The sequence below is a fragment of the Akebia trifoliata genome, chromosome 15 (genome assembly GCF_017979445.1).
Source record: "Akebia trifoliata isolate Shusen 1 chromosome 15, ASM1797944v1, whole genome shotgun sequence".
In the NCBI taxonomy this organism is placed as follows: Eukaryota; Viridiplantae; Streptophyta; class Magnoliopsida; order Ranunculales; family Lardizabalaceae; genus Akebia; species Akebia trifoliata.
In genome coordinates this window covers 1,231,132-1,248,075 of record NC_141389.1, presented here as the reverse complement: position 1 = coordinate 1,248,075, position 16,944 = coordinate 1,231,132, and the positions used below count along the sequence as shown (strand labels likewise).

At 35.9% G+C, this 16,944-nt stretch overlaps 2 protein-coding genes across 2 annotated transcripts in view; one reads left to right on the top strand and one right to left on the bottom strand.

Moving 5' to 3' along the window:
• The first annotated feature begins 208 nt into the window (after window positions 1-208).
• LOC147383799 (Concanavalin A-like lectin protein kinase family protein) lies at window positions 209-2,288 on the top strand. The gene has a single exon (XM_086426056.1). It carries the CDS (start codon window positions 281-283, stop codon window positions 2,264-2,266), a length of 1,986 nt encoding a protein of 661 aa, XP_086282182.1. The 5' UTR covers window positions 209-280; the 3' UTR covers window positions 2,267-2,288.
• Window positions 2,289-6,086: 3,798 nt separating this feature from the next.
• LOC147383798 (callose synthase 3-like) overlaps window positions 6,087-16,944 on the bottom strand; it is a 28,383-nt gene continuing 17,525 nt past the window's right edge. The window contains exons 28-43 of the mRNA XM_086425188.1: window positions 16,575-16,713; window positions 16,330-16,481; window positions 14,289-14,398; window positions 14,058-14,180; window positions 13,865-13,933; window positions 13,565-13,754; window positions 13,324-13,486; window positions 12,404-12,523; window positions 11,987-12,102; window positions 11,800-11,883; window positions 9,597-9,709; window positions 9,261-9,490; window positions 8,061-8,855; window positions 7,734-7,784; window positions 6,648-6,833; window positions 6,087-6,531 (exon numbers count right to left, since the gene is read on the bottom strand). Coding sequence (XP_086281314.1) covers window positions 6,283-6,531; window positions 6,648-6,833; window positions 7,734-7,784; window positions 8,061-8,855; window positions 9,261-9,490; window positions 9,597-9,709; window positions 11,800-11,883; window positions 11,987-12,102; window positions 12,404-12,523; window positions 13,324-13,486; window positions 13,565-13,754; window positions 13,865-13,933; window positions 14,058-14,180; window positions 14,289-14,398; window positions 16,330-16,481; window positions 16,575-16,713 — 2,890 coding nt within the window. The 3' untranslated portion in view covers window positions 6,087-6,282. The remainder of the gene's footprint in view (window positions 6,532-6,647; window positions 6,834-7,733; window positions 7,785-8,060; window positions 8,856-9,260; window positions 9,491-9,596; window positions 9,710-11,799; window positions 11,884-11,986; window positions 12,103-12,403; window positions 12,524-13,323; window positions 13,487-13,564; window positions 13,755-13,864; window positions 13,934-14,057; window positions 14,181-14,288; window positions 14,399-16,329; window positions 16,482-16,574; window positions 16,714-16,944) is intronic.

Here is a 16,944-nt window from a genome sequence, read left to right as displayed (position 1 = left end):
AATCAAACGGTCAGGATTAATATTTAGGACTGTTGAGGCGAAGACTCTATGGTGCCTATAGTGTAATCACATGGTACAATTCTTGTACTGTTCAAATAAAATCAACATAAATACCTTTCGAAGGAAACAGCAAAGCTATTTCCCTCCTTGACAATTCCTAAACTAATGCTTATAATCTCTTCAAGTTATCATCTCCACCAACCAAAGTCTCTTATTTGGAGGAGTTTTTAATAGCAAATCTTTGTAAACATTTGCCTTAACAAGCCAAGAACATACGAACATGTTCAATATGAAACAATCTATGTGTGTCCCTATGGTTTTTGTGCTGATCACTCTCTTGGGTGATGGTTTAATTCAAGTGGGTTGCTTGAATTTCAGTTATGCGAACTTCACAGACAAAACCGAATCAGATCTCATACGTTCTGGACAATCGAGAATAGCTTTGGGAGCTCTTCAAGTGACACTCGATGTGTCGAATGATTCTCATATTTTGAATTTGTCGGGGAGATTCTTACATAAAAAGAAATTCAATCTATGGAGCAAAACAAGCAACGCAACATCTTCCTTCAATTCTACCTTTACACTCAATATCACACCCAAGTCCGACAATGGAACGGGCGGTGAAGGCATGGCCTTCATATTAACGGGTGATGCGGAAGTTCCCCTTAACAGCGAAGGACAATGGCTTGGGATCGTAAACAAGACAACTAATGGGTCCTCTCAAGACCACATAGTTGCTATAGAATTCGACACGAGGAGAAGCTATGCGGACGATGAAGAGGACAATCATGTAGGTGTGAACGTAAATAGCATCAACTCCTTCATGCAATACCCATTAAGAAATTACGGTGTCAACCTTTCGAGTGGAACCGATGTAAATGTTAGCATCCAATATGATGCAAAATCGAAAAATATGACCATTGGATTCCCCCCGACTAATGAAGCAATTTCATTAATGCTCAATCTCTCTGAGCATCTTCCTGAGGATGTTTACGTGGGGTTCTCGGCTTCTACGGGGAACCTAACTGAATTGAATTGTGTAAAATCATGGAATTTCACAGGTGAAGACATGGAAAAGGATTCTAATAACCTATTATGGGTTTGGATCACGATTACGGTTACGGTGGTAATAATAATACTCTTAACGAGTGGGTTCACATGCTACTTCTGTTGGAGGAGAAAAATTGCAAAAACCCGAAAGACATACGAGGATCAGGACATGGAAAACAGGATTGGAAGTTCAACGACGCCACCCCGAAAGTTCCGACTAAAGGAACTAAAAAACGCAACGAGAAATTTTCATTCGATGAACAAGCTTGGGAAAGGAGGCTTTGGGACGGTCTACAAAGGATTCTTGAAGGAGATCAACATGGACGTTGCCATTAAAAGAGTCTCCAAAGATTCGCATCAAGGCAAGCAAGAATTCATAGCGGAGGTGACAACAATCAGCCACCTTGAACACAAGAATCTCGTGAAATTAATCGGGTGGTGCTACGAAAGCGGTGAGCTCCTTTTGGTATACAAATTCATGCCTAATGGAAGCTTAGACAAGTTGATATATTTCAATGAGAGCCAAACAATGGAGGAAGACATACTAAGTTGGGAAAGAAGACATAATATAATTTGTGGTGTGGCTTCTGCTTTGGATTATCTTCATGATGGGTGCGAGAAGAGAGTGATACATCGAGACGTAAAAGCAAGCAATGTAATGTTAGATTCCGAGTTCAACGCTCGGTTGGGTGACTTCGGATTGGCTCGAACGGTTGAACAAAAAGGGAAAACTCATCATACCACAAATGAGATAGCCGGGACACCTGGTTATATGGCTCCAGAGTGTTGCTTGACAGGTAGAGCGAGCGTGGAAACAGATGTTTACGGGTTTGGTGTATTTGTGATGGAAGTTGTATGTGGAAGGCGACCGGGAACTAACATTCAAGATTACCAAAACGGGAAAAACAACATTGTTGATTGGGTATGGTATTTGTATGGAAAACAAAGGATAGTTGACGCTATCGATCCAAGATTGCACGATGTTGACGAGGAGAATTTGGAGGGGATGCTTAGGTTGGGGTTGGCATGTTGTCACCCAAACCCAAATCAGAGGCCTTCTATGAGAGTGGCATTACAAGTTCTTAGTGGTGAAATAGCTCCACCAATTCCTCCTAATGAGAAACCTGCTTTTATGTGGCCAGTTTTAATAGATGATTCAGAGATTTCTATTAATGGGGGGCAATTTAGTCCAAGTACAGATCTTAGTGGTAGATGACCCATCCATGTATTTGTCTAATTTTGTTTATGTGTAATTATATCTTTGTAATTGTTACATAAGTATGTATGCTTATAAGTTGAAATTTGATTGAATCAAGGGATACTATTTAATGATCCTTTTCAAATGTTAGAAGTGTAAAGGCATATTGATTTGTAACAACTGCGAATTTAAAAAAGGCCTAGACTATTTGCACCCACTTTTTTCGTCTCACCCACTTAAACACTATTTTCAAACAAATAATGAAATTACTCGCAACACCCACTTTAAAAAAAAAGACTAATTTTTTGTTCGGTAGGAAGTTATTGAAAATTTATATTGTGACTCTGTAGGATCTTACCAAATACACCTGAAAGGACTCAGTAAGAAGATATCGATTGAAACATTGTTGGTACCTACTGAATCCTTTAAGGTAAATTTAGTAATTTTCTGTCATTTCTATGGTGGTGAATTAGGTACTAACCCACCGACATAAGCTTTGTTTGAATTTTTTTTTTCCACTTCCGAGATTTTCTAACAACTACTTAATTAGGAATTGAGGTTTCCACGATCATAGCTAACCTATTTTGCAAGCTCTAAGCGTATTGTAGGTGATTTTTCGATCTCCCACTCCTCGAGATTTGTCTTGTTGATGATGTGTTGATCCTTGAATTATGTATTGTCTTTAAGACTTTCTCCGGTTGTTTTCTCTAATAAACTTTTCTTTTTCGATCGTCTATCTCACCTAAAAAAACATCAGTACTATAGTGTCAGTGAAAGATCCTCCAATGATCAAGTTAGGACTTGATAATAAAAAAAATGTAAAGCAAAAAGAAAAAGTTTAAAAACAAATAATTGTGAAATGTTGTCCCCTGAGTTTGAGTGAAAGAAGTTTCTCTATTTATAAAATTGGCTCATTAATACAGAGTATGTAACATTTTCTCATATTGTACAATATTAAATTCATTAATGACCCATAATGTTATGATGGTCTTAAAGCTACACTCCTTTTGGTTCATAATGGTCTTAAAACTCAACTTCTCATGACTTTTGTAACTGACATGAGGAGTGACCTTTATTTTGTAACTGCTTCAACTTGGTGGTTACTTAGTTCCTTGAGTTGACTTAGTCATGTTATATATCTAAGATTTATTCTACCAATAACACTTTTGTATATTTTTCTATGATAATTCCTCCCTTTGACATTACTCGGGCAGCTTTAAGAGTGGAATTCATAAGTCTGAGCTACCGTAAAATATTATTCGATGGTGTCGAACCATTAAAAGGAATTGGTTTCTTGAGGAAGTTGAATTACCTTTGTATGCTACAATGTGAGGTTGGCTCCTTAGAAGGGCTGAACCTTGTCTAGATGATGTAGGAAAGGGTCGGCTCCCTATAGGGGCTGAATCTCTTTTGAATGAAATAGCAAGGGCTCGGCTCCTTAAGGAGACCAAACCTCCTTGGGATGAGATAACAAGGGGTCGATTCCTTGAGAAGGCCAAATGTCTTTTAGGTGAGAATCAATGAGGGATTGGCTCCTTCAAAAGTCAAACTACTTTGGAAACGAATCAATGAAGGATTGGTTACCATGGAGGCTGAACCACTTTAGAGACGAATTAGTGAAGGGTCAACTCCCATGAAGGTCGAACCACTTTAAGGGCAAATCAATAAAGGATTTAAGAAGAAAAAAATCAAATTTGAGTCGGGTTGGATCGTTTCTTTTTTTAATCTCTAGGATCAAATATTTTTTCTTCCTACAAGTATTGCTTCTTGTACCACAAGACCCTAATTGAAACTTACGTAGGTTGAAAGAAGACGAATAAGAATGAGACAAAAGGAAAGACAAATGAGAGAGAGAGAGAGAGGACACCCGATCAAATTCAAGAGGGGATGGCGCGTGAAAGTAGTAAAGTGGGTGAGACAAGCAATTAGGTGGGTGCAAATACCACGTCCCATTAAAAAAATGAGGCCAATATTCAACGGTCCAACCGATCACCACGTCTATATTGTAAGTATACAGTTATGAGCAATTCAACCAAAGTAATTGGAATTAGACCAAACATATTATTAATAGTAAAATTTCAATTAATTCAAAAGAGGAAAAATGAGAGGTATCATGGCTCATTCGTATGTGCGGGTGTAATTCTTATAAATTAGGGAAAGTTTCGAAAAAAATTCAAAAAAATTTGAGGATTATAAAATGGGAAATTAACAAAAGAAAATTTTAATAAAAAAAATAGAGAAATTGTGAATTTTTTCATTCCAGCACACTCTTCATTTCAATTCCAAAAACGGTAATGAATTAATATTTTTTTTTTACCAAATAGGAAAATATTTTTTCAAGTTAATAAAATACCATTGATGCTTTTTATCAAACATCATCACATTCTCAGGGTACTTTAATTATATAACTTAACCTTTTCTTATTTGGCAAGAAAAACTTATTGTCAAAACTGGTACTTTGACAATCTCAATTGAGTTCCGAAGACTTCATTACGTCGGAAAGGATTTAAGAAGGAAGAAGAAACTATTTTCAAGGATTTTTACAAATATTTTGAAAACGTGTAAGAAACTCTTCTTCTTTTTTCGATTTTTCTATTTCATTTTTGGATGAAAATCGATGAAGAATGGGTCTTTTAGTTTGAAATCATCTAAACAAATTATCTCAAGATTTTAATCAATCTTTCAATATATTTTAGTCAGAAAAACTTGAAAAAAAAATGAAAATGGGCAAGTTTTAGTTACCAAAAAAATTTAACAAAAAAAAAAAAGAGAAATTTGTTTTTTTAATTACTAAAATAGAGAAATTGTGAATTTTCTGTTCCAGCACGCTCTTCATTTCAATTCCAAAAACGGTAATGAATTAATATATTTTTTACCAAATAGGAAAACATTTTTTAAATTACAAAAATACAATTGATGTTTACTATCAAACATCACATTCTCAGGGTATTTTAATAATATAACTTAACCTGTTCTTATTTGACACGAAAAACTTATTGTCAAAACTGGTACTTTGGCATTTCCAATTGAGCTCCGGAGACTTCATTACATCGGAAAGGATTTAAAAAGAAAAAAAGAAATTATTTTCAAGGGTTTTTACAAATATTTTGAAAACGCATAAAAAAAACTCTTCTTTCTTCCATTTTTTCTACTTCATTTTTGAATGAATATCGATCAAGAATGAGTCTTTTGATTTGAAATCATCTAAACAAATTATCTCAAACTTTTAATTAATCTTTCAATATATTTTAATCGGAAAAACTCGAAAAACAAAAATGGGCAGGTTTTAGTTCCCAATGTTGCATTTACCCCGTTTTACTGTCGAATTTGACATTTTTTTTTCAAATATAGAGTTCAACAATTAAAAAAAAAAAATAATAATAAATCGACTTTAAAAAGTGGTGGGCTCACCAATATTGAGGGACTATTAAGAAATTTACAAAAATGGACCATCAAGCCACCGCTCAAAACATAGGAGCCATTTAGAAATAAATCCCTGTCAAGGTCTTTTAAGTAATTTTTCCTCTTTTTTTTTTTTTAAAGTGACTAGCTGAAGCTTAATTTTCTTAAAATATCCTAGAAGTTGCACGTACGTCATGGAAATAACTTCCAGCTTCCCAAATGACCCAAGTTGAGAAAGACTAATGCTGGAGTGACACAAGGCGGGACACATCTGATGTGGTGGCGCACACATAACCGTAGATGCTTTTTTACTTGTATCTCGCAGAAAAGCATCTACGATTATGTGCGCGTCACGACATCAGATGTGTCCCCTGCGTTCACCCCAGCACAACTCTTGAGAGAAAATTGGGTTTGTCTTCAACAACAAAATAAGACATTTCTGATAAAAATCTTTCAAGACATCGACAAGATATATATATTTCCTATATAATATTTCTAGTTGACAAAAAAAAACTACCTATTTCTTGTCCATAATTATACAACTTAGGTATATCTATCATGATTAATTTTTAAAAAACATGATCTGACAAATACGTCAAACCTAATGTTGAAACCTCTCTAGGGCATCGAGCCTACTCTTTGTTACGGGAAGAACGCTCCTTCCTCTGTCCACCAAGTATACGAGAAATCTGTAAACCTCTGCTGAATGCTTGGTTGAATAGCATTCGTGTTTGGAATTCTGAGACAAATGGGAACCAGGCGAGAAATGCAACCGGGGTGAACAAAAGCAAACCCATAATGATTTCATATGAACGAGCGAGGGTTCGAACCGATCCCCAAAAGCCAGCCCGGTGGACAAGAGGTTTACATGCTTGTGCAATCTGAAAAAAAAAAAATCAAAATAAATTAACCACAAAGAAAGAAAAGGAATACGGGTATGGTGTTTAAAAGTAAAAATGGAAAGTATAAGGGAGCGAATAATTTTTTTTTCACCAACCAAAAGTATTCCCCATCCGGTCGGCATGAATGCAAGTAAGCATACAAAGACGTCCTTTACAGTCATAATAGGGAGAGCAATCAAAGTGATGATAATGGAAGCAAATGTCACAAAGATAAGGCCTTTGATTAAACGGAATGCAAGTTGAAAGTCTGCACTGAATTTCCTCCTTCCGACGGACACAGTCTGCAGACAGCCAAAAAACAATGTAATCAGAGAGAGCACAAAATATGACACAATTGTCGTTAAACCATTAGGAAGCACAGAAACAATACTTAAACCTTGCAAAACCATAATCAATCTTCCCCTCCAACTTTATTATTCCAGGCTTAGTGCTGCCAGATAGGCGAAAGCACTAAGCCTAGAATCACTTTCGATCGATGGAAATTTTTTCGATAGTAGTGGGATCCACCTTGTGTTTTATTACAAATATAGGGTCCCGTTCGGCAGCCAACACATTTGTCCTAAATGGGTCAGAAGTTTCGGATTGGGCTGATTTTTTGTGAGGATGATCTCTATGGTGAGGAGATTCTTTTCACAAAAAACCAGTCCAATCTGAAACTTCCAACCCCATCAAAAGTGATTTAAAATTTTGGACCGTTGATTTTTTACCGTAAATTTGAAAACCACTTTTCTTTTGATGGGTTAGAAGTTTCAGATTGGGCTGAGTTTTTGTGAGGATTACCTCCTCACCAAACTTTTAACCCATATAGGATAAATTTTGGCTCCCTAACATTGGCTGCCGAATGCTACCCATATATATATGGGCAAGATTAAGAGCCAACATGTTTTGTCCTATATGGGTTAGAAGTTTCAAACTGGGCTGATTTTTGATAAGGATGATCTCCTCATCAGGATGATCTCTATGATGAGGAGATCATCCTCATCAAAAATCAGCCCATTCCGAAACTTCTAACCCCTATCAAAAGTGGTTTACAAAAAAATGGACGGTCCACGATTTCTTCAACTTGTTTGATGGGGTTAGAAGTTTCGGAATGGGCTGGTTTTTTAAGAGATGTTTTTCGGAAACATGTCACCCCTTCTCCCGTCATTTTTAGACATGTGAGAAAGACAAGTGTGACTCACCTTCATAACAAGCAGTATTAAGACGATCACCAGCCATGAAGCCACATAGACCTGAAATTTACAAACAGATAAATTTTAATATCTTTCATATAGGAATATGGTAGTCTCGAGAGGAGCAAAATTGTTCACACAAATATGGAATGTTAAAATACATCCCAAAAAATAAAGGGTAATTTCCCAAATAATTACCGAAGTTTTTAAAATAAATTATCAAAGTGTCAACACTTGTAATAGCTCTGTCAACACTAGTAATAATTTTGGAATAAACATAAATTCTTGTAATTATTTGGAAAATTTCCCAAAAATAAAATGGAGGAAAAACCATACCAAAACACTTTTAGCTTTTGTGATGTCCAAGTGATATACAAGTCCATACTGATAGATAAAGAACCGCAATGCTAATACTATCTCAGCAACAATGCCACGCTTTCCAGAGTAACGAAGATGTTCTTGCTCCTTCTCCCACCATGATTCCCAACTTTTTTCAGGCGGCACACCAATACCTCCTCGATTGCTAATCCACTTGTTCCAATCGGTCCAATCATCTACAATCTTTTGCCACTCAAATCCTGACGGATTGAAAAGGAAAGGAGCGAAAAGCCATGTCCCCACCATAAACCACATAGATATGGTGATCAGGACATATGCAACTGCACCTCTATACGATTGGCCAAAGATTTCGTACACTATAAGTAGAGTCATAATCTCAATTCCCTTAACAAAGTGACTGCGGGAGTAGAACCTATAGTTGTCAGCAAACTTAGCATGAAACACTACAAACCCACGACCCGTAGCTCTATATTCCGCACCTCCATGAAGCAGAGTCCTTCCATAATAGTGGGTCTTTGTTCCAAGAGAAAATGTGAAAAATACCGGGGCTAACTGCAATTGCATTAGTATGAAATCACTTAGTGCAGTACGGAAACCTCTTTCCAAGCCAATTTCCATCATCATAGGAAGGGCCATTAGAAATCCAAGCTGTACAAAAGACTGAGAGGCAAGAGCCACTTGAAGAGGCTTGTTATCTCGGATAGCTGCTTCAGTGCTCAATCCTTCTTCAAGTCCACTAAGAGCAAGATAAAGGCGGCCATACAAAAATATGTAGACTGTGAGAACAGTCACCTGTTCAAAAAATCCAGAAAATTTTCAGATAACCATATATAAAAGGGAAACACTTTCCTTACTATCATAATAAGATTTCAATCCATTTCATCGAAAATCTCAGATCCAAAAAAAATCAAAAATATATTTCTTTTGAGCTTGATCCAAGATTTTGAAATTGGACGGCTACTAAACTTCCACATTACTCCCAAACTTAAAATTGAAATTCAATGATTAAAACAAACTTTTTTGGCATTTTTTTTTCCTCTACCACCACACTGAAGCATCAGATCAAGTTTTTGGATGCCACAAGGTGAGCCAAGGACCCTTAGTACAGGTGAAATCCTAAGTTAGTAAGGCTAGTCGGACTCTATATATAATCACCAAAACCATGAATGAGTAAAAACAGTATAATTCTTATCGTACCAGGGTACTGAAGTAGAAACCCACGGTAGTGAAATAAACCGATAACATTCGGAAGAAATCAAAACGGTGGCCAAGCCTGTAAATGTCACGACTTAATGTCTGCTCGCCATTTCCGTTAGCTATCTTTGCCTCAAACAGTGAGATCTGGTTAAGACCCACATCCCTCCCTTTGCCAACTTGCATGTACTCGTGATGAGTAACGTTTCCTTCACGAAGAGTTGAATTGAAACCTGCAATGCCAGACCCAAATAAATATATACATATATATATTTGAAGCCGAACAAATACAAGCTCCACATTTTTCAAATAGGAGGAAGTAAATAATTCTGATCATGCCTGCAAATATATCCTCGCTTAAATTGATTATCCGGGATGCTTTGCTGATGCCCCCCCTTGTTAGGTGAAACAGTCTATCAAACACATCAGGATGGCCATAGTGGAACCGGACCCTTCGTAGACAGAAAAATATAAATAAGTGTGAAGGTCAGTATGCTGATCAAAAAAAAATTCTACAAAATGGTAAAAACTGGTAAATAGTGAGTGAAAATGAAGGAAATGCAGGGAAAAAGGAAGCTTGTCACAGGTACAAGTCTAGGATAGAATTCCTTCTTTTGATTAGTAAAATATTTATTAGGAAAAGGAGGCCGAACTACAACAAGAACAAAACAAAACTCACTCCCTAGACACATCTGCCAACTCTAGATCAGACCTAAAACTTAGGAAAGGAACAAGTAGTAGTAGAATTGAGAAAGAAAATGTGCCCAAACCTCCCTAATTTTTTTTTTAAATGAATATATTTTCAACTACAAATATAGTTCCAGTTTCCAGTTTTAGGGCTTAAAGCTTCAAATAAATAGTTTACGACTCAGTTGACATCAAACGTCACCCAGTGGACAAGGTGTCAATTGATTGTTCAACTATTCAAATTAAAAATGGCCACTTTTATAATTCAAGGGTGATCCTGGTATACAACCAAGTTCTTGTAATCTGACAATGAAGTGAATGCCAGTCCAATAACCACCAAAGTTACAGTAGAAATTCGACAAGACCAAGACCACTTGGCCTAAAAACAGAATGTAGTGGCAACAAAGAAGGAAAACAATTGACTCAAATCATATCCTACACTTGAAAACACATTGTGCTGCTTGAATTATTTCATCAACTGAATTACAAACCATCACTCAACAGATTGATTTAACAAATTTGCATGCATGCGTAGCCAACAATCCCTTTCAGGATTATTTCATCAGAAATTTATTAATTCAATATCAGATGGCATGATTAAAAACCTTCCCCTAATACAAAGCTATTGATGAGGACATCCAAAATCACGAGCCTTTTCCATTAGGCCATTGGTTAGATTTTATGTTTGAGGGTCTATTTTGGTGACTATGATTAGTATTTGGACTTATTTTTATGTTTTATTTGTCTATGGTCTTAGTATAGATATTTGGGGTAGTTTGATAAATTTATTATGTCTTTTAATTAAGTTTATATTTATATGGATTAAAAATTTAAGGGAGATAAAGTTACAAAAATTAAGGGTTTTTTTTTTCTTTTTAATTTTAATTTTTTAAGTTACAAGTACGTTAGATATTTTTCTCTTTAGGGTTTTGTTTTAGTATTTTAAGACATTCTTATGTTATTTCATAGCAGATAATTGAACAAATTTTATAGCATGTCCTCCTACCTCCATTGTTGACTGCTTGGTTTGAATGTGATGATTGCTCCGTTGCGACTCCAAGGTAGAGAAGATTTAGTCAGTGTGACTCTTATCTCATCTTCTTCTCCACATTAGTTTCAGTTTTTATTATCTATATACTGATAAACCTGCTAGCAAAATTATCCCTACCCTTCACAAAAACCTGTCGAACCTGTTTTTAAATCCTAACCCCATCTCTACACCGTGTTGCCCCATCAAATACAACCTAGCTGAACCCTTATAACAGTTCCATATTGCCGCTGCACCCCTAGAATATGCCCTAAATGCTGCCTAAACCAGTCCTAAACCTAATCGCACCCTCTTAACATCCCTACACATTATTCCCAACCTTTAACCCTAACTGAACCCTGTTCCAGCCGCATACCAACCCTTTAACCTCATTAAAACATATTTGTAATTGCAAAACTTTGTATCTAACCTTTCAACATATGGCCAATTGGGATTGTTGAAACCTCCACAATAGCCAATAAAAACTTTTGGGCCTAAACTAATTCTTGAATCCTTGAAATGATCAATAGAATTCAAATTGGCTATTGGATTATACCCTAAGTTAGTTTGAAATTTTAACTTCCTTAGGATCCCTCACTTAAATATTTGGGAGTAGCCCTGTAGGATTGGAACTTATAAGACTTTCTTTAGTAATCTCTGGTAGAATTAGTTTATTATATGGATTTTATTGTTCTTGGTAATTATTCTTGATCTCAAAATCATCATCTTAGGTTAAATTTGCATTGTCCAGCATCAGCTATAAAATAAAATTCTATAAAAGCCTCGACTATGTTATTGATTACAAGTTCTGTAAATAAGAGATCTTACTTCAAAGGGTTCGCCAACAATCTCTGCCCAATAGTTACAAAACTAGTCTCCTGATTTGACATAAACCATGCAAGAGAAGAAACACTGCACAATATAGCAAATCCCATAATAATCAGGGAACAAATTAGTCAGGATTGCACAAGCTACGCATTAAAATCCAAACCCACAACATGAAAAGCACAGCTACCTGCCAGTAAATATATGTTCCCTAAGTCCAAGTATAGTTGGATGCCTTACACCATGCTCTTCAAGAAATTCTTCCAACAGGTTCCTCATCTTGAAGGCTTCTTCCATGTAGTTGTCCTATAGTAATAATGGGCAATGTCATCAAGCAGCCTTTCTATTTAAGGTCACCATAAGCATTACGCGGATACATTCATTACCCTACCTGGCATAGTGATAAAATTGGGATTCGGAACAAATTCGGCAAGTGAAAAGTTTGGAAATTTTGGAAAAATCGGAAAAACTACACATATACTATTACTTATGAATGATATACAAATGTATATCATTAAACATAATATAGAATTAAAACAATTCATATTAAATATACTTTTTTCAAAGCACTTTTTCAAAAAATTGGAGAATTTTGTCACTATGCTACCTGGTTCATATCAATCGTTTGCAGCCCCTCCCCACGCGTGAATATAATGGCATGATTTTGATTTTCAGGTTTTCCTTCACCCAATATTGCAGGCCCTGGAAGCTTAATGCGATAAATAACCTGCATATGGAAATCCAAATAACAGTCAGGAAAGTTACATCAAGAATTCTTTTATTTTTTTTTCCTTTAAATGCATTTCAGCCATAAAATTGTGCCATTCATATCAGGACAAAAAAATAAAGCAACTTAGATAACAAAATGTCTAAAACACGATTACAAAAATCATAGAATTAAATTTAAATAAGACCAACCAGTTGAAAATAGATATGTTGCTCGCCTACTACTAAGTTGATATTTCAAGCTTAGATAACCCCACATGATAAATAGACGTTGTATTGAAATATAGAGAAAATTTGGGAAACAAAACAAATTAAAAGTATACGCTATTATTTCAAATTTGGGAAATTTTGTATTAAAATTAAAAGTATACGCTATTAATTTCATTAATTTTTAAGTACAGGTTTTAGAGCTATAGTTAAATTACCACTATGAATAAAAAAATCCCAACTTTACCAAAATCCATCATCTTAACAAGGCTTTCTCTTAGCATGCTGGACTGCCCAACCAAGATTCCCCCAATAGCTTCACAAACTAAGCAGATTTTGGTTATTACATCCTTTTCAGATACCACTGAAAAAAACCATAATGGAGGAAATCTCGAAAGAAAATTCCTCATGGGGGCAAAGGGACCATAAGCCCAATGAATGCAAAATTAACAATTAATACTGAAATATCTGATTCAGATACAAGACCCATTTTGAAGTACCTAGGCAATGTAAATCAATAGCTTCTATAATCTATACATACTATTAAAAAAATTAGTATTCTAATCCAATTATCGAAACCTAATAAGGTATTACCTGATCTAAAGTTTGTACAGGCTGAGGTTCTGAAGAATTCATGGGCTGTGGTAAAGCAGCCTTGACGAGAGCAGAATAATAAACCTTCCGATTGATCTTTTCGGATTTATCTTTGCTAGGCTCTTCTACCTCATCAATATAAGCAACACGAAGAGATGGGTATCTGCCAAAACAAAATTATCCAATGGTTATAAGCTATAATAAGCAACGTACAACAAGTAAATTAATTTGGTGCACATACGTTGTCATAAGCTTAAGAATGTCCAGTGCACGAGGATCTCCAGATCGTTTGTGAATCCCATACTTCTGACAGGATACCACATAAGTGAACTTCATATCAGCTACAGCTTGACATTGTGCCCACAATGATCTTTCACCCTTCAAATGTTCCTCGGTATTTGATTCAGCGGCCTTATAGCCTTCCATCAAATCTGAGGGAAAGCACCAACGAAGATACATAAACAAGAACACCATGTACCATACAAATGATGATCCACTTTTAATTGTGGATTACATAATTGTCCGGAGATACTATAATTACCTTCATCCTTAGCCATATCAAGGAAGGCCTGAAGTTCCAAAGCTTTCCGGTAATACATCATGCCTCTTACTGGTATTTTGAATAAAGTATCAGATAAAGAACCAAAATAGAATACGCTTGGTATTATATTTTAGTTGTTGATAAAGGAGATAAAAGAGCCTTGAGCTATTTCATGTAGAAAACAAATTTGTACCAGTTCTAGTCAAAGTCTGGCCTCTATGCGATGCCCAAAGACGAAGCTCTTCTTCTGATTCAGATCCTTTGAGTTCTTCTTCGTTGCTACAACGGACCCGCTCAAGAAAGTTGGTCCATTCATCTGTATATTATTGGTCCATTTAATACCAAAGATTGGAAAATTGACTTCTTTTCAAAATATATGTAAGTTCAAGTGCTTTTATACAATGTGAAAAGAAAACGAGGAAACCTGGAAAGATTTTCTGCAAGTAAAAGAGGATAGATACACCATCTTCATTCTGCACTTCTAGGTCATGTATAGAGAAAAGAACCTCTTCGGTATAGTACGGAGTCAAGACACTACAACAGAAATTAAATATTAGGCAAAGTATGTTACAAATAAACTCAAACAAAAATAAACTCACCTATGTTGAACCTACGTTTATTCTAAGCCTTTTTTTAACAAGAGTGCATGTTACACTTTTCTAAGGGTATGTTTGATTGCACATGGAATATAGGGTGGAAAATCATTTTCCATGGATGTGTTTGATTGCATTTTTCCACCCACATCCAAAAGTCCAACAAAAGCTGGATTTCACTTTCCTACCCATATATGTGGGAAAATGAAATCCACCTCTATTTTCCAACCCCCAATGAAAATCTTAACTCATATCTTCTTCTTCCCCACCACCACCATCACACTCAACCTCACCATCGTCGCTGATCTCTCCCACCGTTGTTGCCACCACGTCCTCCCCTCTTATTCTTCTTCTTCTTCTTCTCTTTTTTTTTTCCCCCTATTATTTTTCCAAAGTAACATCGAACAATGGATTCAATTTTTTCCATCCTAGACATTTTTCTATGGATTTTGATTTTCCAGGCAATCAAACACACCCTAAGTGTTGAATTGCCTTAAGATATCAAAGCTCATTTTAGATTTTCCCTTTTATCAGACATTTACCATCCAATTATTTATCCATTTAAAGGTGCGTGCTCATAAGGCTCGGGCCTTATTACTTGAGGCACATTCAAGGCTTTGACTAGAGAAATGCCTCAACATTTAAAAAACACTGAACCCATTTGACTTCATACGTTCATGAGTTCAAACTGGATTTTGTTCTGATGTGTTCGTTAGCTAAAAGACTTCTAGAGATTTTTAAGATACATGGACTTAATTCAATTTTTCACGACTTTGGTTTATGACCTATTTTCCACCATGTCTTCTTTTTATTCCCTTCTATTTCAGAGAAATCATGAAGTTCAATGTAAATATCACAAAAATGACAGTTGGCATTATTTATAACCTTAGAGTCCTTTGATGTATAACATGAAAAGCTTGGAAAGGCATCCATATCTAGGGATTTTTTTTTACCCATTTTTTTTTTAATTTGATGTTTTCTAATTGCATCTGTGATATATTATAACTCTCCTTATGTGGTTGGAGTCTTAAGTGGGTCTTTATAAATTTTTCTTGAATAATTATGGATAGGATGTGTTTCAATTTCATCTATTAGGGTCATTGTAATTAGTTTGAAGAAGAACATCATTAGTTTCTTCGTTTTTCAAACCCGATCAGAAAATGAGAAAGTAGTGCACGACCAATCGACTCTTTGGACCATGAAAACTAAGATTCTAGTTTATATGAAGTGACCACCAAGTGATTTTGATTCTTATTCAAGTCCAAGACATGAGAGTATCACTGATGGGTCACCAAACAATGAACAGAACTGAGGAAAAATTGTAGTTCTTTTTCTTCATTTATAGGGAGGCCAAAACAAAGTTGCTTTCTATTTAAATTAACGAGTTAGGATCCGGTGACCAATGAAGAATGACTCATGGAAAAAACTCATGATCTCAATCGTTTAAACACGAAATCCACCGGTTGAGATTGATCCTCGAAATAAGTATCTTCGAGATGTGTTTACACAGTTGTGATCATATGTTTTCTCATGAGTCATTGGAACCCAACCGTAAATTAATAAACTATTCTTTTTCTTTTATTGGGCAGCTTGTATTCTACTTTCCATTAATGATTTTCTTTGTTAGTATTGCACTCTGACTTTAGTATGTATATTGTGAAGATATAGTTGCATAAACAGAATACAGACTGAACATACCGACTAAAAAACAAAGCTTAGTACCACGCCAAAGACCCACCAGGCCCATTAACACCCATACTCATGTCATGATGGAATCCATATGTAGTGTGTGTTTAACTAGAAAAATACTAGTATGACTTTAGGCTTGCTAAATTCCCAACAAGATGAGTTCAATGACCAAGAAAAGCTTACGAGAATGAAAGCATGTTCCGAACTTTAGGTGCTGGAGGCATTTCCATAAATAATGAATTCGAGAAGAAGGAAATGCGCCTCCTAGCTTCTAAGTTGGATGGGACATCCATAGCAGATTCCTTCACAGTAAGCAATAGATAAAGCCTGTTGATCTGCAAAGAATGTTTAATTCACAATCAGAATAAAGTCCAATTCGGAGATTTGAACTTTCATTATGATAATCATCTTTACACGCTGAAACTTGCCTTCTCCTTCCATGCTTCGGTTAGTGGCTCAATTGGGAACTTGATTGCCCCGGATGATGCAAATAACTGATATTGTTGATCGAGGGGTGTCATGCCCTCAACCCTTCCATAGGATCCACCATGGCTTGAATCCAAAAGGCTACTCCACAAAAAAAGATGACCCATAAGCACAACACATATATATATAATAAATCACAATTGTAGGGCCCACTTCAGCTATAGTTATAGGGGATAAACGTCCCCTCCAACTATAGTTTTGGAGTGGGGTCCACACTACCCACCCCATTCCTCTTATCCCCCTTCGACTTCACTGTCTTTCCTCTCCTTGTCCCCCCTCCTTTTCAATAATATCCTTCCAATTTTACCATCT